Source organism: Ambystoma mexicanum, chromosome 7p (genome assembly GCF_040938575.1).
Source record: "Ambystoma mexicanum isolate Mex_15411 chromosome 7p, UKY_AmexF1_1, whole genome shotgun sequence".
NCBI classification, from domain to species: domain Eukaryota; kingdom Metazoa; phylum Chordata; class Amphibia; order Caudata; family Ambystomatidae; genus Ambystoma; species Ambystoma mexicanum.
In genome coordinates this window covers 853,897,695-853,923,964 of record NC_090939.1, presented here as the reverse complement: position 1 = coordinate 853,923,964, position 26,270 = coordinate 853,897,695, and the positions used below count along the sequence as shown (strand labels likewise).

At 40.6% G+C, this 26,270-nt stretch overlaps 1 protein-coding gene across 6 annotated transcripts in view; it reads left to right on the top strand.

Moving 5' to 3' along the window:
- The first annotated feature begins 2,624 nt into the window (after positions 1 to 2,624).
- Positions 2,625 to 26,270, top strand: part of UBAC2 (UBA domain containing 2) — a 1,796,755-nt gene continuing 1,773,109 nt past the window's right edge. For 3 of the 6 annotated variants that reach the window (XM_069637021.1, XM_069637019.1, XM_069637020.1), the window contains exon 1: positions 2,627 to 2,878. Coding sequence is in view for 3 of the 6 variants with exons in the window: in XM_069637022.1 (XP_069493123.1) it covers positions 2,848 to 2,878 (31 nt within the window). In the remaining 3 variants the exon portion in view is untranslated. Of the gene's footprint in view, positions 2,879 to 26,270 lie in introns of all 6 variants that reach the window. The other 3 variants (XM_069637022.1, XM_069637017.1, XM_069637016.1) reach the window with 2 other exon arrangements.

Sequence of the window (26,270 nt, the reverse complement as noted above, 5' to 3'; positions counted from 1 at the left end):
AATTACTGGATCACCCTTACAAGCTACATACAGTTTTCCTCTGGTTTTCCGGCCATGAAATTCAATATCAACCCACTCGTATCCCAATACTTTAATCGGAACACGCCCATAAGCACAAGGATTAATATCAGACGGATTCAAACTAGACACCTCCTTATGGAACTTAGATTTGTACATCTCAGGAGAAATCATAGTGTAAGGAGAACCCGTGTCAACCAACACACTGAGAGAAACTCCATTCACATTAAGGGTAGCCCACGCACTTTTTTTTTGACGGTCCCACACTCAACAGCGCACCTTCTTTTGGAAGCACATCCGCCATAACAGAGGGACTAACATATCCTACAACCGTTACATTACTATTGTCCTCTTCAGGGTCCACCATCCGCACAACTTCCTTCTGTGGAATAGCCTTACACATCCGGGCAAAATGTCCTCTTCCCTTGCATTTTCTGCACACAACAGCAGAAGCAGGACACTCCCTAGCTCCAGCAACATGACCCCTCCAACCACATTTCTTGCAGAAATCTCTGCTATTCGGCGTCACTCTTTGATCCTTGTCCCTGGCCCGATTTTCTTCATTCTTGCGTGGCTGAACCATGTGTACAATGTCCGCCTTTTCCGTCACTTCCTTGACACTCTTCCTTGACTCCTCCAGGGCAAGAGCTATTTCTATCACTTTCTCTAACGGAGGATCCTTCTCTGTCCATAATCTCTCCCTAACTTTTGAGTCACTAGTCCTCATCATGATCTGGTCACGAATGTATTCATCCGCCATGCCCGTGAACTTACACGTAGAAATGAGGGTGCGCAGTGCCGTCACATACGAATCAATGTTCTCGCCAGGACCTTGTGCCCCTGAGAAGAAATGATACCTCTCAAGCACAATGTTAGCTCTCGTGCCAAAGCGTGTCTCTAGCTTTTTAAGAGCAGTCTCAAATGCCAAAATCACTGCCTGCCCCCCTTCTCCATCTCCTTCGCCTGAAGACAAAGCCAAAACATCCTGGCCCGGAAGATGCCTGAACACCCTCAAACCCTCCGTACCAAGGCAATTGAGCAGAGTCGCTTCCTTGTCATCATCAGGCATTCTGGAACCACCTGACGCTCTCAGGTATACCTTGAAAGTGTCCACCCAAAGCTCCCATGCAATGGGGGGCTCCCCCGGATTGGGGAGAAATGCTGGGGGAGGGCGAGCATTGCTGTGCTGCATGGTCAATGGAACCGACATAGCCACTGACTGAAGTCAATGCAATGGAACAGGTGAAAATGTCTGCGCACTTCCTCGAATAATAAGGTGCTATCACCTACACCTTGTCCTAAACAGCAGACTAGTATGATGAATTACTCCACACAAAACCCTTTACTGGCAGAGAATACGTGGAATGGTTTGCACCATGTGGTTACACCGGCAGGCTCTAATCACTTCCCTCCTCTTTGAACAATTGTGGCCAACAGAAACGTGCAGTTCTTTTAACGTCCGCACTCAAGGAGTTAACCCTCCTCTCCTTGCAGTTAATGTAGTGCAGACACACCCACCAATGAATAGGAAGCCTTCGGCTCGCTTCCTCATGTAGTGGGCGGAGCCGAACTGCGTGACACCCGTAGTCTATTAGCGCCTTCCCGGCTATGAAGAACGCAGGGCTGTGCCCCCTCCCAGGGTCCACCTCTCACCTGCTCTGCTCTTCAGTCCCCTTTTTTTACTGAAAGGCGTCAGCCGCACCCTCCCTCAAGCCGCACTCGACCTCCTCCGGGAGCGCGGCTCGGCAGGATCTTCTGCGTATGAACAGCATCCTCGTCGCCAGTGTAATAACGTAGAACAACAGGTAAGTGGAAGTTATGTTTATTCTTCAAACCCGTACACCGTAAACCACCATCACCTCCCAGCTCCTTCCTTTCAACTACTACACTGGTCATGTGACCGCATGTGATGTGGGAGGGACGGGAAGGCAGTTTGCAGTTGAACCCAGTGCTGTGTAGTTATATGCATGTGGTGTTCCTTGTCAGTGAATGCCTGTGCCCCGATCGGAACAGAATAGTCTTGAAAATCTGAATTTTAGTTTATTAATTTTGTGGGTCTTTTTACTCACTTCTCGTGCCATAACCTCGTATGTCACGTTCTGTGACATCATGGGTGTCAACTTTCATGTAATGTCATTTCCTGACATCAAATTAGTACTCAATCCTTGTTCTAACACTTTTGAAAACTTGAGAGGTCTCGCTGTACCCCTTTAACCGCGGAACGCCAACACACTCGCCGTGAGTAAGCGGGTGGAAGGAAAACTTCCCGATACGTATCATGTCAACAAGTCCCAGTCAGAATTCCGCCTCTTACAAACTTTTTGAAATTCAGCGTAATATGATATGCCTGCGGTGAGCAAGAGCCCTGCATGAGGCACTTTCCAGAGAGCGCGCACTGTCTATCTACTCATGTAAGAGTAATGTTACAAAAGCGAAACCAGCGATGTCCTTTGTTTATGTCTATGAGAATCGAATGTCCTGCCCTCATTATCAATATCAACAGATACACGTGGCTTTGATGTGAATGCGTTCGTGAGGTGGAGGTGCGCAGCTATGGCCACCAGGTGTCACTGCTGCCTAAAACAAGACACAGCTTCCGCCTCACACAGTCGTATACAAAGTCCTCTGGCTAAGCGAGTTTTGGCCTGTGCGGGCCGCCTTAGCGTGCAGCCTTTAACCTGCGTAACTTTCATTCTAATGGAGACTTTTAAAAATCAATCCCGGGGTATTTTCATCAAGAAGTAGCCGGGGACAGCATTTTACAGTCCGTCGTTTTGCACTGAAGGAGCTGGCGACACGCCAAAAGCACAACCCCAGAATAGCGACAGCATGCTGACCAGCACCGGCTCCAGCGGCCTCTGTGAGTACAGTGCAGCTCCACTGCAACCCCCACACAGGACTTCCTTCTATGTGCTGTTTCCCACGTTATTCCGCTTTGATAATGTGATGCCACCAGGAAGTATAACAGGGCTTTTGCCATCAATTATGTCACAGGACGTGAAGGTCCAGCAGAACAATTGTTTAATGGCTATGTCAAATAGTTTTTATTTGAGCGGTTGCTCAGAGAGCAGAGCTCTCAGGTTTCCCGTGAGCAGGCCATCCAGTCTTAATTTTGTGTGGAATTCTGGAACTGGTAGTTTTCTCTACATTTCAAATTGGAAAGAACAAACACGCCATAGAATCAAAGTTGGGGGTTGAGGGGGGAACAGGACTGGATGCCCTGCTCCCATCATATATGGCCTGCGAAACGAGTCTTTGTGAGAGTAATTGAAACCTATTCGGGCACATTTTGTGCACATCTCCCGCACAGAGCATCACGATAACAATGTCTCGCATTTCATTTTATGGATCTCTCATGTGTATAACGAGTAGCTGAAACAACTATGGAAATGCAAAGCTAAACTTTGCAGAATTCCAAGAATTAAAAGGGGGGATTGATGGGTTACAGCTGCCTGACATGGTTCTAAAACGAGGGGTATCCCAGATTTCGATTGCCACCTTCCCCAAACATTGTATTTCCTCTGCACCTAAATTGGCAGCATTATTAAATTCCCTGGCCTTATAGAATGTAACGGCCGCCTTTAAAAGGGATGCTTTTTTGTAGTCACGTACACCATAGCCTTACTGAAGGGACCAGTTAGCCTCTGATGGATTCTCTCATCATAGTCCCAACAGGTGCAAAGTGATCACGTCCCATGTTGTGTAGTTTTAGGAGCATCTGCGGGAACCTTAAACTGTCACATAATGATTGTGTAATGTTTCATATTAAACTGACCAATAACAAGAGGCGCCTCAAATGGGTTGAGGTGGATTACCCTGTAATTTACAAAAATCTGGAAATGCGCATGGTGTAGACCACCATTCAATAGACATAAGTGTGGAATAGGAATGTGTACCAGTTATACAAGTTCTCTTTATTGAGGTGAGTAGTGTGTATAGTTTAGTGGCAAGCAAGCTGTGCGTGTTCTGTTTTTAAGAAAGGGGATCGGTCGTTCCCAAACAATTGCAGAACAATCTCATTGAGAAATAGTCTGTTGAAGATGTATGGTAAAACTCTATTGAGTCATCTGGAAGAATGGGTAGAAAAGGATAACGTTTTAACTGATGTTCAGTCAGGTCTTAGAAAAGAGCAAAGTATGATGGACCAGGCCTTTCTTTTATATCATATTCTTAGTAATTATGTCATTTTAAAGAAGGAGATTTTGTATGTTGATGTTATTGATATATATTTATTTTAAAACCTTTTTTTAACTGCCTTTTGTCTGAGTAAATTGGAAAAAAGTTCTACGGATGGCCCTAAAATTACCAGTAGGGAAATAGGGTATTATTTTTTATGATGCTGTGGTTCTTGCCAAAACCTGTGCAGGTCTTGGGAAGTAGCTCCAGGTGTTCATGGATTTTTAGAAAAGAAAACTCTCTTAAATTCTAATAGAACAGTGGTTGTGGCTTGTCATCGTCATGCTAGGCCCCTGAAGACCCTCCCCATATGGAAACTAAGGCACAATCACCATATATCATGTTCATAGGAGAGACGCATTCCAAAGCATGTTATCTACTGGTTTTCTATTCGTGAACTAGGGGTCAGCCTGTTCTAAGGAAGATCCGCGAGGAGGACCGCTAAGAAAGTATAATTCATGTTTTAACTGCTTGTTTCTACAGCTTTAGTGAGGCAGGCGGGCACCTGAGCTGCTGATTAAATGCAGTTTCTGCTAGCTTTCCAGGACTCAGTGAGGGAGGGAAACAATGTATTTCTGTACTGTTTGGCATTCCTGTCTGGGCTGTTCTTTCAGCATACAAGCTGTGGTCTCGTACCGTGTATGAGCTTTCAGAATATAATACGTTTTTGCGAAGCGTTTAGACAGAAAGGAAAAAAACAAATGGCGGATGTTACACAAAATGGACGCCCTATGGTTATACTGATGATTCTATGTTGGCGATGTAGGGCATACAATGCGATTGGTTTTCGGCCAACATAATATACCTTCTATACTTGGTTAGAGTAGTTTCTAGACTTAAAATCGCCTTCGCCAAAAGAAGTTGAGCATTCTTATTGCAGGGAAACCATTGAAGACGATTTGCTGTTATGACTATCTTGGGGGTCGCTTCCAAAAAAATCAATGTTGGTGTGACCCAAATAGTGGAAAGTGAATTGACGTTGAAGAGTCACACAGGCGATTTTGATGACCTTAGGCAGCTTGATGAGGAACTGTCATGCGCCCTGCTTTTTAGCGCCTATGGAGCAGTTGGGGGACTCGCCTCCATTAATGTTCCATCACGTCTTCTTTGCCGCGCGGTCTAGTGGTTTCCAACATGGCCGACTGGTGGGAGGTTCTTATTCCCTCGTCTCCCAGCGGTCGGTGCGTTGCAACCCCTGATGCCGTCTTTTTCTTTGGGTTAAGCAATGTTTTCCACTTTTGGCCCGTAAGCCTGCTTTCCTTTTGCACCGGCTCTCTGGATTCTTCTCTCCGGCTTGCTGGCTTCTCTGCCTCCTGGTTCTCTCCCTTTCCCTATCACTCTGCCTCTCTCTCCCCCTGTTTCCCCCTCTCCCTTGACTTAGTGCAGCTGTCTTCCCGTCCAGCCCGCCATGTCCTTTGCCTTCTTGCCGTCTCGCCCGGCGCTCTCTTTCTCTCTCTATCCCTCTCTCTCTCCCTTTCCCACGGATCTCTCTGCCGCTCCTCTCTCCCTCCCGCTGTTCCTTTTGTCTCTCTTCCTGGTTCCACTCACTCACATTGGTCTGATTCTCTGGACGCTGCTAGAGCGACATGTGTACTCCACACTGATCTGCTGCCTTCCCTCCGGCTGCACCACTCTACTTACCAGTCCTGCTCTCGCACTCCTCAAGGGATTCGTTTGCCAGCCATCTGGATTCAGCAACCTGCTCCTTCTCACCAATCATCCAGGGTTTTTTGTGCATTGGAGGCTTTTTCCCCGCTTTCTTGGGTATTCCAGGAATGGGGCTGCTGATTCTGTGTCCACACCACAGTGGCTTCCTTCTGGGGTAGGCCGTACTTGCATAAAAAAAAGGATTTCAAAACCAGAGGACGAAAGAAGGCGCCTTCTCCCAGTTCCAGTTCGGAGGTGAGGAAGGGGACTCCTTTGAGACTGAAAGTGAGCCATCCGAAGCCGACATTGACAGGAACAGACTGCTGATGCCTTTTCTGAAAGTATATAAAATGCAAGCTGTCTTGGCAGCATCATATGGCGGTGCTGTCTGGGGCCAGCATTGTGTGTACAATTGGGCAAGGTAGAGAATAAATGTATAAAGCAAACCTTTTAGTTTTGCTTTATACCCCTACTGTATCTAGCACCCCTACTGTATCACTATATTTTTAGAAACGGAAAGCATACCTATTAACTAAGAAATGTCTTTTAACATGTCTTCTACTGGTTGCGTTTACATGCCTCGAGCGAATTAAGTTTTTACAAGGAGGCAGGCTGGGATGTTATTTATCCTCAGAGTTGTAGGATGTTTTAATCTGGCGACCTCTAATTCATGTAAATCTATGACTCTTCCCCAAACCTGCTACACACAATTTTCCTTTATTTAATAACGTTCTTTTTATGACTGTGGTACCCTCAATTAAATAGCGTGGATTCCTTACAGCTTCCTTCCCCATTTGGGACAAGAAACACAGGGTTGCACAGAAGGTCTATTTATTAACAAAATAGAAATAATTAAATCAGTTTAAAGATACAGATTATGTTTTACCATTGAACTTTCATGAGGAAACAATCAACACTTTGTTCACCACTGATTCCAATCGTATAGTTATCAAAATACAGACTTTTGTAATCCACACACCACCATAAGTATCTATACATTTGATTCACTCTGAGTGCGCATGAACCAAGGATTGAATGCATGAGAGTCCAGGAGACATTTTTCACTTGTGACAAACAACAAATTAGTTAAAATACTCTATACTTCCCCTTTATTCAAATACCACCCACTTGCTCAATAGACATGTCGGAATTTCAGCAGCATTCTAAAAATTCAATTTCAACAAACCAGACCTTCATGTATGTAGGTAGGTTGTAGAAAAGAAAATGCATGTTCAATAGTTTTTCTATTTAATTACTGTAGAAAAGTGTACCCTTTCAATCGGCACCTTAAACAGCAAGAGAATAATCATCCTCTCCTTTTCGTCTGCAACAACCTAGCTTTAACAACGATGTTCTACTTGATGGCATATCCAGGAATTACTTAAATTATATTCTTTTTCTAGGTATGCACACAGTGAGATGTCCATTTAACTCCCAGAGAATTATTTTGTGCTAGACGTCATTACGCATAGAAAGAGTGAGGGGATCTCACTGTAGACACACCATGGACATAGTCTGTAAAATATATTTTTTTCAGAAGCACATACACGTCTGAAATGTTCCCTAACTTGTCGGGATACACAATCAATGAATATATTCCCACTCCTCAGTACTGACAAATAATAGGGACTAAGATTTTGTTATACCCATACTCGCATATGAATTTGTTTTGGCTTTTTCACAGGGCACCCTCTTGGGATTGGTTCTGTTTCTCCCCCCTCTAGGAACAGGTGGGCACCAGTCAGCAAGATTGGATCAGCTTTCTTCCACAGCCAGTCTGCTGTTTCTTCCACTGAAGAAGACCTGGGACTCCTACTAGGCCTCACTTTCAAGGCAAAAAAACGAGCAATGGTTCCAAAAGGAGAACAATCTATTCTTTCTCCTCCTTGTTGTTATCACTTCTTCCTCTTCCACCCCAACCTTCAGAATGCGAGTCTCACTGTCTGTTTCCTTTCTCTCTCTCTCCTCCCCCCGTGAGTGTTTGTTGGATGTAATATAGAACAGAAACCCTATCTTTGTGAATTAGTCAGTCAATGTATGTAATTGGATTTTGTTCCAAAAGTGACATCACAGTAAACATACCCCAATGCAGTCATTGAGCATATTAATGTAGAGGGCACTCTGAGGGGATTAACTTCTAAACCCAGTTTCCTTCCCATTTAATATGATGTCATCTCATTGATTTCTTGCATTAAACATTGTAACATTCCGAAATAGCAATTTTCACACATATGACCACTTTAATCATTGGCTCACCAGATTTCCCTATCTGGCCCGATTTGTATCATAATAGCACAAATGGTACTGACTTAAAGAGGTTTCCATTTATCTACTTCTATATTTATATTCAAATTCTTATCCCATCTCAAACTGACAGGCTCGTCCCTTAACGTTTGCCATTTCTGAAGCTCAAAATATAAATTTGCATAATTATGAATCACATTAGAAAAATAGTTTTTACATCACCAAACGGAGCATCTCAAGTTGATCGCTTTACATGAAGAATTATTTTAATGCGACACCCCGCAAGAGCGATATCACCAGAAATACCAGCCATTTTTTACACAAAAGATTACCTTGAATCTTTGTGTTTTTCTTACCTCTGCCTGGTATCTGGTGTCCCTACTGTTGATGCAGAGAAGCAAAGTATTTATTTTATTTTGTTTTATTACACGATGAACACCAGACAGGCATCAGGGTGTGGGAAGAAAAAGACTTGAGACATAACATAAAGCACGAGACATAAGCGGATACTTATACCACAACCTACTCCACTGCCGTCTATCTATTCAAATAGTAACAAAAAATTGGGGCTGAGCCCTACAAAGGTATTCCGAAGACTGTATTTAAAAAAAAAAAAAAGTCAAGATCTTTATATCCTAATCACATCTGTATATATATTCACAAAATGTCAGGCAAGCAGAAGCCTGTGTAAGAAAAAAAGGCACCAACCCCATGACTTTGAAAATGAGCAATTCCGAAAAACTAACTTGCCCCTTGTACCACAATCCACAATTTTAGAACTGTCTTTATAATTCCAAGAAGTAGAAACTGATTGGGAATTATAACATTTTAATTATTATTCAAACAAGGCAAAACAGATGACACGTGTTTCGACTATATTCAAAAGGCCGTCCTCAGGGCTGTGTTAGATGAACCAATCATCACAGATTTCATTTATATAACAGTGTTATGTGTACACATAAGCAAAAAGCCAAATAATATATTCGACCAGCGTAAATCATGTTAACACCCATCAAAAGAATATTTCAACAATTTATGAACAAAAAATTGACTACACATATCAGGTGTCACATCAACATTAGTAAACAAATGGTTTTCCAAAAAGGTCCAAGAAGAAGGAAAAAGAGGGGGTGGGGGACAAACGGAGAAATTAATATTCTGCATGTTGGCTTAGGGTTACACATTACAAGCAATAAACTCTCAACTTCCAATAGTGTTACCATCACCATAAATTGAATCCATGCCCGTTATGTTATCTCTCCGTCATCCATGAGGTTGAGTCATGTATCTGTTGATATATCTATTATGCTCTCTAAACTCTTTATCTGTTTTGCCAACCTACATTCTGCCTCCATTTAACACAAAGTGCTACCTTATGATTTTAGTGTATACATTGTAAATTATTCTTAATGGTGAATCCTTGTATAAACAGTAAAACCTCACTAACGTATTTACAATTGCCTCATAATGGATAAAAGGACATACCTTCCAATTCGTTAAAACAAATATATAAATCCAGTTAAGCCGTCCCTTGTGGGATCCAATTGCACGTTTCTTTCCTATACCTGTAAATATTGATCAAAAGAAAAATTGTGTCCTTAGTTATCTAACATGGGATACCATTCCTTCATTGAAATTGAAATGGGTGAATATGGTTAAATATACCTTGAATTAGTCACATTCCCATCACTCCTATATGGTTGAAGTTCCTGTTTAACAATAATTATATGTATATAAATGGCTGTTCTTGTACAGCTAATCCTTCAGGGGAGAAAGGAAAAAGTCTATTACAAGTTGTCTATTCAGGATAGTGTTCTACAGTGTCTTGTGTGAAGTGCCATTGGGTTTATATACATAGTTGAAGAACAGGGAGGGGGCATACTCCAAATACTGAGTGTAAATGAATGGTCATATTCCATTCTTGCTATTATTCCCAAGTAAAGTTTTGGGCTTCAGTCATCATAATTTTTAAAGTTTATCACCTTAAAGATTTCTTCTTGGTTTGAAAGCAACTACTTACGCCAAATTTGCTGGTGTACGTGCTCTACGTGTGGTTGCATGACCGCCATTTTGAATTCAGTATTTATATCTGCCACGTGACATCACGCGCAAAACCATGTGACATCACACGGTGATTAAAATAAATAAATGCCTGTGCGAGCGCACTGGTCTCTATCTCCTGGTTTCATTATAATATTGTATTTGACTTTTTTATTTTAGTCTTACACATGAATGACATGTTGCATTTAAACTCCGGGCCTAAACCTTGTTGTTGTTCACACTTCATAAATGATACCAATTTGTGTCCGGAAGATGTATTGACCATTATTGAGATTACCCTAATGTTTGTGTGAGTAAACACAGTCATTTTAGACAACATTGAACTTGTGTCTCAACATTGTTACATTTGGACTTCAGAAAGAATTCAGTGTCCCCTCGATATTTTTTACTTATACGATGGTGCACATAAATATATATTTTTTTTTATATATTTGGAATGTGCCCCTGTTGTTGTTGGTATTTTATGAAAGAACCCATTTGCTGCCAAAAACGTAGTTTGGCTATTTTATAGGAATTGCCATGTCTCTGTACACATAATGTTCAAACAATAAAAGAATGATGGTCTAATGCCTGATGCATATTGTTTTCGGAAATTAATTCTTTACGCCCTTATATTATTTATATGTGCACTAAAATAAACTGACCAAAGACAATTCACATTATAAGTTCAGTGCAAACTTCCTCATCTACAAGGACTGCCTGCCCCCAAAAAAGCAGGATAAAACTAACCCTATTTGGGTTTTATGATTGCCATATGACCATAGTGTTGGCGGACAGAACACGTGGTAGAAAACTAACTGCAATTCAACCCTAGATTGATGTCTTCCCATGCACTGTTTCCTTGACTTTAAAAGTATTAATACACATGTCCTACATTATGTGTATGGGGCTCATCTATATCGAAACACGTATTACAATAAATCCTCTTTGAACTCTAAATAATTATTTATTTCTAATTGTTATGTCTCATATGATTACATGGTACAGTATTATTACATAATATAATCAATCCAAATTGGGTGCTACATTCTTGAAGGAAAAGTTAGTTCATATGTTTTGCATTTTTGTTTTCTTATTGCTCAAAATGGGAATTGAAATTAATGGATATCTCACTTCAAAGTTCTTATCATATCCTCTTGAATCATCCCCCTATGTTGACAGTCTCTTCATCGAATACCTTTTTCCACAAACCATGTCTTTACAGGAATACTCCGATATCATGAGCTGAATTTAATCCTTGTTCTGTTGTCTGGTATTTGCAGATAATTCTGGCTTCAATTTGCCTCAAGCTTCTCTCCCTGTTACCTCCTTGAGGATTGGCATATACCATTTTCATTCCCACAAGGTATTTAGACTGACAGGTAATGGAGTCTCTGATTTCAAATGGTTCTTTTACATTAATCACAATTTGTTTGCTTAGATAGAATGTAAAAAAAAAGCAATGAACACATTTTGGGAAATGACCACCTTAAAGCAATATCTGGAACAGGCTAAAATACCTAGAGGTCTAGGAACCCTAATTTTCTCAGGTGTTAACAAGCCTGGGGGTTCAGACTTGCCAGACAAATGGTAAACCAATATATACCAAGGATCTAAAGTCATGCTAGAGCTTCCAGTTGAACATGACACACGAGAGCATAGAAGAGTAGTTACTGACATTGAATGGTTAAAAAGTGAAATCCAGCAAATGACTGCTTCACAACTATTGAATACACATTTTAAAAAAAATGTATGAATGAATACAAATGCATCAAGATGAGGTTAAGCTGAGGAAATCTCATACTTTGTTTAGAGTTGACCGGGATTACAGATAAGATAGGGTTTATACATTTTAGCCCAAATAAGATGACAGCACACAGTAATTCGAGAGAAACCACTCCACATACATCACAAGGGAGTTCAGATGTTGATAGTGAATCGGAGACAACCAGTGCAAGCGCAGTGGCAAAGAATACAAGCCAAAATGTTTTTTTTTTAAAAACAAATCGGAAGGATCAGAAAAGGAGATATCAAGGTGCAAATCAAAAGAGTAAGATTTACAGATTCACCAGTAGCGGGTACTAAAACCATTCAGAAACAAGATAGGATCTAAAGGAGGAGGAAGAAATATCCACATATCCAACAAAAATAATAATTAAAACTTAAAGTATTTTCATAAGAAACAGTTCAGGGTAGCACCCAAAGTGAGATGGCAATAGAAAGTCCACTTGCTGTAAGTGACATCAGCAACACCAAATTGCTGTTATACCTAGAGGGACAATATTGATAAATTGGACCATTTGAAGGATCTCAATATGGATCCCAAACATCTAACAGTTAGGAATGAAAGACAAGTTCAGATTTATTCCTGTTTTTTTTTTTTACAGAGAATGTGATAGCTATCTTTCATAAGGCCCATGACATTTACAACATTATAGACAGACCAAAGAGAAATAAAGAATTTGACAACTAGAAAGATATGCACTTAATGCACTGAGTAAAGATCAGGATATCGTGATCAAAAAAGCTGACAAAGGGGTAAATATTGAGGTGCTTGACGGTTTGGACTACATCAGAATGGGAGAGGCACATCTGTCTCAACCAAGATGTTATGAGGTAATTAAGGGAAATCCCACTATAAGTATCAATACTCAAGCAGGAGAATTAGTGACCAAATGGGTCAGGACCGGTCTATTGGCTGAAGATAGAAAACAGATTTTGACTGTTAAATACCCCAAAACGCCAACAATGTATTTCTTGCCGGACGTGCATAAAGCATTTCATCTAATACCAGAGGGAAGACCTATAGTCAGCGGGCTGGGTTGGATGACTGAAAAGTTCTCAAAATATATTGATGCAGTTCTATTAAGTGAAGTGGTGAAAATACCATCGTATATAAGGGACATGATGCACTTGCTGCATCTATTAGAGCATTTCAAATGGCCAGATTATATATTTTTTGCTATTTTGGACATTAAAGCTATGTACACGTCCATACGTCATGATTTAGCCGTCAAGACTATTGATCGTATCAATGCTAACAAGTCCGCTTTATATTTGATGCATTTGGTAATGTTAGAAGAAATGCTAGATTTCACCTTGAAGAAAAACATTTTTCTGTTCAACAATCTACTGTACAAACAAACCAGAGGGGTGGCAAGGGGGGGAAAACTATGCGCCCTCATTAGCAAATCTTTGTATGGGTTTTGCTGAGCATCAACATGTGTACATTGAAAATACTTGGTCCTCACGTGTAAAATTGTGGGTGCGTTACATAGATGACATTTTTGGTGATTTGGCTTTGAAATGTACTGTTACTACATGATTTTGTATGTTATCTGAATGATAATGATTTTAGTATGAGTTTACTTGTACCACAGATGCTGCTGCAATTAACTTTTTAGGTGTTCATCTTTATGCTATAGAAGGGAGGATTCTATCCAAAACTTGCAGAAAGCTCAAAGAGATTAATTCGGTCTTGGCTGCCACAAGTTGCCATTAACTTAGCAATATAGCCAATATTCCAACAGGCGAATATATCAGGGCAAGAAAGAATTGCAGCGATTTAACATATTTTTCCAAGGAACGTGATATGAAAAGAAGTTATTTACGAAGATCCAGAGAAAGTAATTTGACTTTAGCCAAAAAAAGCAGAATAGAAACTCCAAGGAGTGATTTTGTTAAAACCTAAAATGAGAGAGAACAGTAAAAATAGCCATTTGGTAAGAATGATCACAAGGTACTCTAGGAACAGTCATGAGGCCTTTAGGATTTTTAGGAAACATTGGCATTTGTTAACCGTAGATCCGGACCTACTAGAATACATTGGGAAAGGTTCACATTTGGTATACACTAGTGTGCCAATGATTAAATCTATGGTTAGTCCATCCCACCTAAACACTTTTGTTGCACAGCAATCCTGGTTGAACAAAAACTTGATGGGATTTTACAAGTGTGGCACCTGTAACTTGTGCCAACATGGGATTGAAAGGTATCCAGTGATTTTGATTCAATCATTTTCTCAGAGGGATGTTTTAACGTAACCATAATAATGAAACAAACACAGAATGTTTATTTTTTTATATATGGGGTTAAAACTGGTGGCGAGGGGTCTGGGATGGGCTTAAAATGATAGGGGAACTGGGATTGGATTTCGGTAAAACATCCCTCACTCAAATGTTTTCAATAAAATCACATGGAACCGAATGAAATGCAGCATATTGTGATTAATGTAAAAGAACCATTTGAAATCCGAGACTTCATTAACTGTCGGTCTAAGTACATTGTGTATTGTATTGTGTGTGGACTTGTCTGTATTGAGAGCACCATCTGTGAGTTACAGATAAGAATAAGGGAGCATTTATGTGCACTTCGAAACAATGATGCCAGGTTATCCCTCATGACACTCTGGCAAGAAAAACACCAGTTGGAGGATAAAGCTGGAATACGGTTTGTGGGACTCAAAATGGTACATGCCAATCCTTGAAGAGGTGACTGGGAGAGAAACTTGAGGCAAATTGAAGCCAGAATGATCTGCAAATGCCAACAATAGAACCGTGATTAAATTCAAATCCTGAGATGGGAGTATTCCTGTAAAGACTTAGTTTGTGGTAAAGAGACTGATGAGAAGATGAAGAGACTGTGGACATTTGGGGATAATTCAAGGGGATATGATAAGAACTTTGAAGTGATATATCCATTCACTTCAATTTGCATTTTGAGCAATAAGAAAACAACAATACCAACCTATGGAACTAGCTTTTCCATCAAGAATGTAACATCCAATTTGGATTGATTATATTTGTATCATGTAATCATATGAGACATAACAATAAGAAACAAATAATTATTTAGAGTTCTTATTGAGAGTTCAAAGAGGATCTATTGTAACATGTGTGTTGCTATAGATGAGCCCCATACTCATAAGATAGGACATGTGTGTCAATTCATTTAACATCAAGGAAATAGTGCATGGGAAGCCATCAAGCAAGGGTTGGATTGTAGTTAGTTTCTCTCCCCCCCCCTGTGTTCGGACCGCAACACTATGGTCATATAGCAATTATTATAAAACCCAAATAGGGTTAGTTTTAATCTGTGTTGTTGGGGCAGGTACTTCTTATAGATTAGGAAGTTGGCACTCTACTTATAATGTGAATTGTCTTTGGTCAGTTTATTTTAGTGCACATATAAATAATGTGAGGGCATAAGGAATTCATTCCGAAAAAAAATGCAACAGGCATTCAGTGATCTTTCTTTTATTGTTCGAGCATTATGTGTATATATACATGGCAATTCTTTAAACATGGCCAAACCACGTTTTTGGCTCAAACTAGGTTCATTCATACAACGCCAACATCATCAGGGGCCCATTCCCCATATATATTAAGAAACATATATATTTATGTGCAATATCACGTATAAATAAAAAATATCTTGAAGGGACATGGAATTATTTTCTGAAGGCCAAATTTAACAATATTTAGACATTATATTAATGTCTTAATAATACAGACACAACAATTGGGGTAATCCCAATAATGGTCAATACATTTTCCTTATACAAATTGGTATAATTTATGAAGTGTGAACAACCGGGTTTAGACCTGAAGTTTAGATGGAACACATCCATTCATGTGTAAGACTAAAGACTAAAATAATGTCAAATCCTATATTACAATGAAACCAAGAGATGGTGACGAGTGTGCTTGCACAGGCGTTTATTTTTACTTATTTTAATTAGATGTAAATACTGAATTTTACAATGGCAGTCGCTCAAACACTGGAATATCACCATTAACTTACTCTCAGAATTTGGAGTATGCCCCCCCTCCTTGTTATTAAAGGATGGCTATAGATCCAATGGCACTTCCCACTTACATTGTAGAACACTATCCTGAATAGAAACCACTTGTAATAGACTTTTCCTTTCTCCCCTGAAGGATTAGCTATATATAAGTATTGTTAAACAGCAACTTCAACCATATATGAGTGATGGGAATGTGACTAATTCAAGGTATGTTTAACTATTTTCACCCTTTTCAATTTCAATGAAGGAAGGGCCATGTTGGATAAATAAGGACACGATTTCTATTTTAATCAATATTTACAGGTAAAGGCTTAGAAACCTCTCTGTATTAAGCACATTATAAATAACTAATTATAAATTATTATAAGGATTAACTGTACCGGAACATCCATTTTTATACATCCAATTACTGTTAAGCAGGAACTTTAACCATATACAAGTGTTGAGACTATGACTAATTCAAGGTATGTTTTAACTATATTCACCCTTTTCAGTTTCAATCAAGGAAAGGTATCACATGTCATATTAATAAGGATGCCATTTGTATTTTGTTCAATATTTACAGGTATTGTAAAGAAACTTTCAATTGGATCCCACAAGCGAAGGCTTAATTGGATTTACATATTTTTTTTAAAGAACTTTAAGGCATCCATTATGAGGCAATTTAAAATAGGTTAGTGAGGTATAACTGGTTATACAAGGATTCACCAATAAAAATAACCTACAATTTATATACTAACATCATGGCTAGCAGTTTGTGTTAAATGGAGGCCGAATGTAGGTGGATAAACCAGATGAACGGTTTAGTGAGCATAATAGATATATCAACAGATACATGACTCAACTTCAGGGATGAGGAGGATATAACACAATAGGCATGGTTTCAATTTATGGTGATGGTGACACTATTGGAAGTTGAGAGTTTATTGCTTGTAATGTGTAACCCTAAGCAGCCATGCAGAATATAATTTGTCCCCCCCCCTCTTTTTCCTTCTCTGTGGACCTTTTTGGAAAACCATTTGTTTAATAATGTTGATATGACACCTGCTATTTGTGGTCAATTTATGTTCAAGAAATGGTTGAAACCTTCTTTTGATGGATGTCGACATGATCTATGCTGCACTAATATTTGCTTGTTTGGCCTTTTCCTTATGTGTATGCATAATACTGTTCTATAAATTAAATCTATGATGATTGGTTCATGTAACACAGCCCTGAGGAAGACCTTTTGAATATGATCGAAACATATGTGTCGGATGTTTTGCCTTATTCGAATAATAATTACAATTGTATAATTTCCAATTAGTTTCTACTTCTTGGAATTATAAATGCAGTTATAAAACTGTGGATTGTAATTTAAATTCCCAAAAAGTATCCATTCAAATTAGTGAGTTTTCAACTCTTCCGAAAGGATAGTAGGTTTCATTCCAAGCACATGAGAGCATTCCAGGCAGTGGATTTAGTATTGGAGAAATATTTGCCATTTTCTTTCAATCTCTTTTGGCCTGGGAAATTCAATAGCCTGGTGTTTCTTGAGTGCAGCATTTTAGTAGGCTGATAGATGTTTGTTCTTCTTTTTTGGTATTCCGGATCTGCGCCATAATGCCTTCTGGATAAAAACTGCAATTTTTAATTGTATTCTGGCTCTGATACTGAGCCAGTGAAGGGGTTTTCGATGTGATGTGATCGCTCTATGGCACTTGTTTTATAATGTGAATATCATCATTTTGGACCACTTGAAGTGCATACAGATTTTTCTTGGATGCGTGGCCCTAATAGGGCATTACAATAATCTCATCTTGATAGAATGGTGGCCCTGGGCAATGTTTCACAAAATTTCTCCTAGATCGGCGGTCTTATTTTTCATAAGAGCTTTGGATTGTAGTATGTATTTATGATTGGGCCTGGATTTAGTAACGTCTTTGAAGTCCTCAGGTTTGTGAATTTTGTTCCTGCTGTCCCTGGACCTGTTGCCAGGTCAGGTAGATTTTCATATAAACAATTTGCTTTTCCGGTTATCAAGGTTCCTGTCCTCAGGAGATGCTTAGGGATGGAAATCTCAGATAAGGCAACACAGATGCGCTGGTCAAGCTGAAATCCCATTAGTTGTTCATTATCTTAAGCCCACCATACACAGAAGCAACCCATAAAAACCCTGCCTTGGGATTAATTGCAATTACGGCCTCTTGGTGACCTAGTTACAGGCCAACCATTATCCCCAACCATTCTCCCCATTACTGAGCTTCACATGAATTCTAACTCCTTGATAGTGCACGGTAGATCGGTTCTGTTGTTTCTTTACTGGGGGGTGAATTGAACAGAATGCCAGATGTCAGAGTTCCAACCTGTAGCTGATACTTGATTCAGGTTGGTTTTTCGCTGGTTGTAAAATGACATTTTTCTGTCACCCTAGGTTTTACATTTTCAACAAAAACACAGCAGTTCATCCATTGCACTGGTCTATCAAAACTCTGATCAAACGTCAATTTTTTAAACTTTTGTAGGTTTCATATCCATGACCCCTGATTTATGTAAAAGAAATAAATGGACACAGTCCAAATCTGTTCTTCTCCATCGTAGTTCTCTATTTTGATTAGAGTTGCAGGATATTTTCTTGTATTTGAGATGTCATTTTTAAAATAACATGTTGCTCTGCATCTCTCCTTTGCATTATATTTCCCTACAAATCCCCCCCAGCCTCGTGCTTTTACTCCTTCCAGCCGCAAAAGGGAGAGGACAAGGGAGATTTTTCCAGGTTAATCTCAAATGAGTCTTCTCCACTATCCCATTACACTTGGTATTAAGTCTTCATTTCTAACCAAATCTTCTCCATGGAGTTTTTTTCTTTCCTTCTCCTTTCTTGGAGACACCCTTTTCCGTTCCACAAATCCTGGAAAGAATTCTTCTGTTATTGAACTTCAGAGAGGGGTAGAAAGGCGGGTTTAGTAACACATAGACACACATGTCTTTATGAAAACAATCATGGAATTTTTGCATTACTTATTTATTAATACTGATATTTCATCCATTACTCTCACACTCGCAAGTTGATTACTTATTTTATGACTCCTTTTCCCTTTTTCTGTTCATTCCATTTCTTTTTTCATCATTTACTTCAGGCAAAACTTCCGATGGCTCAGTCATTCTCAAAGCTGGTCGAGGGTGACCGATTTATTTATTTATTTATTTTCAATTAATTGATGTGGCTCCATTTGTCCTCAACCAGACATCCTTTTGGGATTCAGATCTTATAGGCGACAGGAGAAGTGTTATCGATCATCACAAAATCCCCTCGCAATGGACAAAATTGTTTCTTCATAATCTGATGGGCCGGGTGGTGGTTGTGGGGGGAGTCGTATTCACAGGGTGCCTTGCGGGGATTGTACCCCTTTTCTACATTAGCTACATGGGTTTCAAAGTATATTTAGAGATCTTTTTGTTATTAGCTTTATGGTTGATGGCTATTTTACTGTCACACAATTGTGCTTTTCAATTATTCCTGTGAGTTGTGCTACACTGGGGCCTCCACCATGCACTTCGATGGCCCTCCTCACCCTAACCTTGCTCGAAGGTATACATGATGGTATCCCCTGACTTATCCTGAATGTGCAGGGTTTTAATTTGCCAGTTAAACATAAAGCTCTGCTGCATAGTATGCCCTTTATGGACGCAGCATTGGTGTTCCTCTAGGAGACCCATCTGCTGGTGGCGGATGAAGCACACCGCTGTAGCGAGTTGTACACCAGAGCTTACTTTGCATCTAGCGGCCTCAAAAAGTGTGGTGTCGCCATCATGGTCTATAAAGGCATGCCCCTGAAGGTGTCGAAGGGGGAGGGGAGATATTTGCTTATCACAGCCGTATTGAGGAACGCAGGGTCACATTGGCCTCAATATATGGTCTCAACGACGAGCAGTATGGGGTTCATGGTGAGGTTCTCTGGGGTGCTGGCTGAATTTGCTGAGAGGGAAATAATCCTGCATGGGGACTTCAACTGCGTCAATAACCCAACCATGGACAACATCTTAGCGCCTACACCTAGCAACAAAAGAAATTTACATGGCATGACTACGTTGTTGAGGGAACATTCTGTCATAGAGGCATGGCAGTTCTTTCACCCTGGAGAGAGGGATTACACTTTTTACTTGGCGGTTCACAAGGGATTCTCAAAGCTAGACCTGTTTATCATTTCAAAACACCCTCATTCCGATTGTGGTTGGGATAACCATCCAGCCGAAAGCCCTATCGGATCATGCCCTTCTTAAACTCTTGCTTCACTGGCCCCCACCCATCCCTCTAGCCAATCCCCCTTGGAGGCTAAACGACTTTCTACTAGGGGACGTGGCTGTGAAAGCCCACATAACCAAAGCCATAATGAATTACTTTCAAGAAAATTACACTGGGGAACTCTGCTTTAGAACGATATGGGGTGCTGGAAAGGCAGTGATCAGGGGAATTACCATTGACCAGTCTGCGGCACGGGGAGAGCTAAAAAGCTTCATCAAGCTCTGCTTGAAGGGGAGGTTCGGGAGAAAGAGCATATATTGAAAGGGAATCTGCGATCGCTTTGAGACCTTCAGGTGGCCAAACGGGCTGTAGAAACGCAGCTAATGGGGAAGGCAGCCCAGTCCATACTTCTTTTGAAACAACATTTTTATTCCACAGGTAAAAATCCCAATAAGCTATTAGCTGCCAAATTAAAAAAGACGGCCACATGCAACTCCCTAAGGGCCCTTAGGCATGAGAAAGGTAAGCGGGTGGCCGCGCAGCATGGGAAATTGCAGATAATGCAAGAATGTTTTCGGAGGGTCTCAACAGCACATCATGGGACTCACACCCTCACAGTTGATTATCTCCCATGCACACCTTCCCCAGATGCCTTTGGAAGTGAATGACCTCCCTGAAGTGCCCATATCCACTCAAGAAGTGGCTCAGGTGGTTCGGTCCCTCCCAGCAGGCAGAGCACCGGCCCGGGCGGCTTTTCCAACAAATTATATAACTGTTCTCCAATAAATCTAGCTGCAGGTTTTCTAATGTAGATGATTATCTGTGAGATTAACCACATAAATAAGAATTAATGTACAGCATTCGGATAGTACTACAATGTAAATGCTCGCCTTTGAGGCCAAGATGGTGTCAAGGGCCATACGGTTCTGCAATACCAAGGTTTGCAAAGCTAGTTGTTCAGGATTTATTGGTGAAAGAGATTGTGAGGTGTTATTTGATGTCTAGTAAATATAAATGTTACTCCTGGAATCGGACAACCCATACCTTCAGCAAATGTCCTGTCCCCCATCCTGATTCTCTTTTGCTTTTAGGTGGAGATGGTAACTAATGGCAGGTAGTACATAACGCATATTGTGGCTCTAATCCCAGTTTATTGGAAGCCAGCGGTAGACTGATACTCCACATATAAAATAGGTGCCATGGTAAGTGGTTTAACCAGATTCAGTGATGAAATTCCTTGCCACAAGAGAGAGCGGTAGACGCCATTAATAGTGGCATTATTTGTGGTAGACTGAGAGTATTTGAATGTGCTGACTCCAATGAGCCATGATTCGTGTAGCAAAGAAGGCCTTTTGCTGGAAATATTAACCGGATAGCAGCAAGTTTCCTGTGTAGTTAATCAGGAGAGGGACAATTTAGTAGACTTGAAAACACCATTTATGACTAATGCAAGATTTTGGCCGTATAATCTAGAAACTAATCTCCAGTCACTACAAATGTCGCCACATTTGAAGGAAACTGGTGCCATGTGTCAGGTAGTCATGGTATCAAGAAATGACAGAGACAACAGCTTTCAAATGTCCACAAGACTTTTTTATTAAATATCAGGTTGGAGTAACACCTATCTTGTCCTATATCTCTAATGGGGTTTCTCTCAACTCTCTCAAGGAAAGTCAATGTGCTTTAGTCCAAATCAAAAGTCTGTGCCCTTGCATCTATAGCTAAACGTAGTGCAGGGATATACTCTGCCAACTAAACATTGTTCAACTTAAAGTTCTGAGCTTCTTCCAGCTCTTTTCACAAAGGCCCAACATAGTTTCTCCAACTGTTTGTGTCAATGTTTCACCAAGTCTTGGATCTTCCTCTCTCAAGTTCAAAACCACATTAGCCACAATCTTCAACCTAAACTCAGGGCTCTCTTCGCCGAGTCCAAAACACACTGGAGCACTTTGATTTGCAATATTCCACTGGGTCTCGGGGTTTCCTTGCCCAAGTTCAATAGCAAAAAACGCCTTTGAGCACACTTGTTCATAATGTTCTCAGGGTTCCCTTCCTCAAGTTCAAAACATACTGAGCACTTCACTTAGTTCTTGTTTTCACAATGTCCAAACTGGTTAGGGCTCTCTGGTCTGGGCGCAGTTGTCAGACCACACATCTACCCATTATAGGCCGTGCAACCAGGTGTCCCTTTTACCCCCTTCATGGGTTCTCTTCAATTCACTTTAGTTGCTTTCCTCCAATTTATTGACTATGTTGCAATCTAATTCCCGAATCTTAGAAACCTTCGATAGCTTGTCTTGCCTTACACGCAACCACTAAGTTGCTTTTGTATACTTTTCTTCCTGCTCATATGACTTTAAATGTTCAGTATACTGATCAGGGACTTTCACGGATGTGCTTTCATTCGCACGCGATCCCTCCATTACTTTGTATACCTTTTTGTTTCTGTACATTTTTTTAAATGTTCATTTTACTTCAGGTGCACGCTCTCGCTCACATGCGGTTTTTGTTACTTTGTATTTCGCTCCCACTTCAACGATCATTCATTCGCGCTCCTCCTAGTCTCTTCTTCCTCGTCCTAGTATCTGGCCAAAATGAATAGGGGAGAATGGGATGGGGTTGGTAATAGCCCTTGAAAGCTGAGGGGATGAAGGGTGGATCATCGTGAAGCGAGGGGATACCATGTCTTTCTCCTCAATCCCCAAGGACCCCCCACCTAGGTGATCCTCGCTTGCGTATCCACCCCCGAGGTCTGGATCTGACCGCCTCGTCTTTCTCTTAGTTACCTGAGGGGAGGGGACCTAGGAGGGTTCAATGTGAGAATGCCCTCAGATTTCTCACACATCTGAAATCAATATCATGAAGAACATGTGCAGTCACTGATAACTTGGATACAGGAAATATCATGCAGGAAGCTGTTCTTACACTCGATCCAAGGAAGTGCATTTGGGCCCTGCGACGAATAACCAAACTATTAAAAGCATCAACAATTCATGCACAAAATAACATCAGAAAACAAAAGGCAGTTTTCCAACTTGCTTCAATGTGAAATCTTCTTGATGCAGGATGCTTGATGCATTTGAAATGTTCCCACATTCCTCATTAGCCTTTTTGCAGTGCAGCCAGCAAGCTTAGGAGCAGAAAGAACATCATTGACCTTTGACAGAGATTGCTCTCTCACTATTGTGAAATGAGAAACTCATCAAGGTCTTGCAGTGTTTTAAAGATGACCATACACATACAACATAATTAGAATGCCAACCGCAAGTAGGACTACCCCAGTGATGATGCCAAATCAGCTAACTTTTCCTCCTCTGCAGTTCCCAGTTTTCAACCACAAAAGCAACACCGAGACTGCACCCATCCAAATGTGGGATGGCCCTGCGAATCACTAACACAGGGGACTTGGGCCTGCGAGTCCACTTGGGTCTGCAAGTCCTCTTAGACCTCTAGGCCACCTAACACGCCTCTGCCTCCACACAGACATGTTGGGCTTATCCAGAACTGTCCTAAAATGTTTAGTATCCTGCATATCCCACAGACACTAGGCCGTACAGATGGACTCCTTCAAATACAACTGGCTCCCATTCATATGTGGGATCTCCTAAAGTTCCATCCTCTCCCCAATCGTCTTCAATCTATAAATGGAACCCTGGGGAATTCTCTCAAATGACCTCATTAAGTAATTCATCAGTATGCTGATGTCACTCAACTGTATATTCTGATCAGTGACCACCCCTCACCCCCAGATAGCTCTTATCTTTGAATCCCTAGTTGCTATCCAAACGTGGATGTCAAATGCCTACCCCAAACTGAAACGCACCCAGACCAAATTATTCCTCATCGATCCTTCCACACAAAACATGTGCAACAATAGCTTAGACAACATGCGCCTGGAAGTGTTCTCCCCCGCAGCTGTCAAACTCTGTCAAATCCCTGTACTCCATTGTTGACAGTAGCCTTTCTTTCCAGAAGCACATAGCCAAAAAGATGTAAGCCATGTGGCTAGACATTTCCACACCCCACAAAATCAATTCCTTCACCACCACCCACCCCTTCCTGCATGCAAAAAAGACGTAAAACCACATGGCTACACAGCAACTCTCCACAGCCTCCCTCACTACCAGCAGCCATAATTTTGTGTATCTTTTGCACTATGTGAGTTGAATTGGTTTGCGCGCCAGGATCCTATTTAAAACTGCATGCATCCCCTACGAAGTTGCTGCGAACGGAACAACAACATACTTGGCTGCTAAACCCCACACCTCTGCAGGCTCTTGAGCCTTGCATAGCAAAACTATTAGGTTGAAGTCTAAGTTAGTCCTGTGGAGAGAAGACTTGCAAGCATTCCTCTACTGCCATGTCCCAACCTTCAGCAACTCCCAGCTGAGGCTCGAAATGCCACCTCCATCCTCCAGTTGTGCAAAACACTAAAATTGTGGCTCTTTTAATAATACCTGAATTAAAAATCCTCACTCCCTCCACCAGTACTGCGCTACTGTATAAAATGGCATTCACAACACTGGCACCTTCTCTTTGTAAAGAGCGGTTGCAGCTGCACTGGACTCAAGTTGGGGTTGCGCTCTAAGCAATACAATATAACAGTATGTAAACAAAGATGATGGTATGTGGTGCAGAGGAGTTTCCTCACAACTTCGCCTTCTACTTCTCATGTCTGTCCCTTCAAGGGAAATATTTGTTCTACTTCACCACTGGATTGGGGATAAGCACAGGGAAAGTGCATGCCTTGTTTAGTGTCTAATCGCAGGAAGGAATACATTTCGTAAGCATTTTCTTTGTTCCCATTTGTCAGCAAAACCGTATTTACCAAATTAGAAGAGGTTTCGGGAACTTCCCTAATGGCTATCATTGACTGAGCATATGCAGTTACTGCACCGTGTTATTCAGTACTATAATAATACCCTGAGAAGGGTAAAAACGGAGGGAATGAGCCATTCCATTTCCAGAGATAGCCTAGCTTGTATGTCTAGTAGCCTTCCATCTTGTAAAACCCGACCAGTGAAATGTCTGCAATGATTATATGCAAGTAGTATACCATGGCCCTATAAGTAAGCTCACATTCATGTTGCTGACCTCCTTGGTTAACAAAACACTTTGACATAATGCAAATAATAACAATGGGCACAACGGAGTTCATTAGTTTCCACCCAGACTAAAACATTATTGTATCAACCCAACCAGTTGTTCTTACTTTAAGAGCAGTTTTTTGGTTATTTATTTATTTTGTACAATTTCAGAACTACGACTTTCTGAAAAAGAAACTATTGCCCATTAGAAACAACCTACGGTCAATATAACGAAACATTGTTCCTTCGAACAAATTCTGCTAGCTCATCAGAATTACTTTTAATAATGACTTTGACATATTGACTCTCAATGTTTTTAGACTTGAATGCTGTATTATAATAGACGTTTGTTTGTTTATTAATTTATAATGCGCGCCAGTCCCAGAGGTAACCGGGCGCAGCAGAAAGAGTATGCAAAGCTTACAGTGTTACAGGAATCTAGCATTTACAATGTTGCAGAAATGTACATTTTGCATACTTACAGATATATGCAAATAAATTAGAGGATTAATTGTACAAGGTACAATCGGTTTACAAGCAATGTTAAAATTATATACATTTGTTGATAGATTTCTAATAATACATATATACAAACCAGTTGGGCTAAAGATATATAGGTATCTAATGGGGGTGACTACAAGTTATTAGAATTGATGTGTTTGATGAAGTTCCTTCTGAAGTGTGAGAAGGGTTGGTCTACTCTCAGGTTATGTGGCAAAGCATTCCATAGTTTAGCGGCTATCACAGGGAAGCTAATGCCGCCAATTTTGGCTAGTTTAAATCTTTGTACTAGCAGACAATTAGAATTGCCAGTTCTTATCGGCCTGGTTGATATTTTCCTCTTTATTTTATCTGTTAGGTAACTGGGAGCAGCATTGTTGAGGGCTTTGTGGGTCAAAGAGACCAGTTTCAGATGGATTTTGTTATCAGTAGTAGGCCATTTATGTTGGCGTCTAATAGAGGAGATATGCTCCCTTTTATTTATGCCAAGTGCAGCTCTTAGGGCATTATTTTGTAGAGTTTGTAG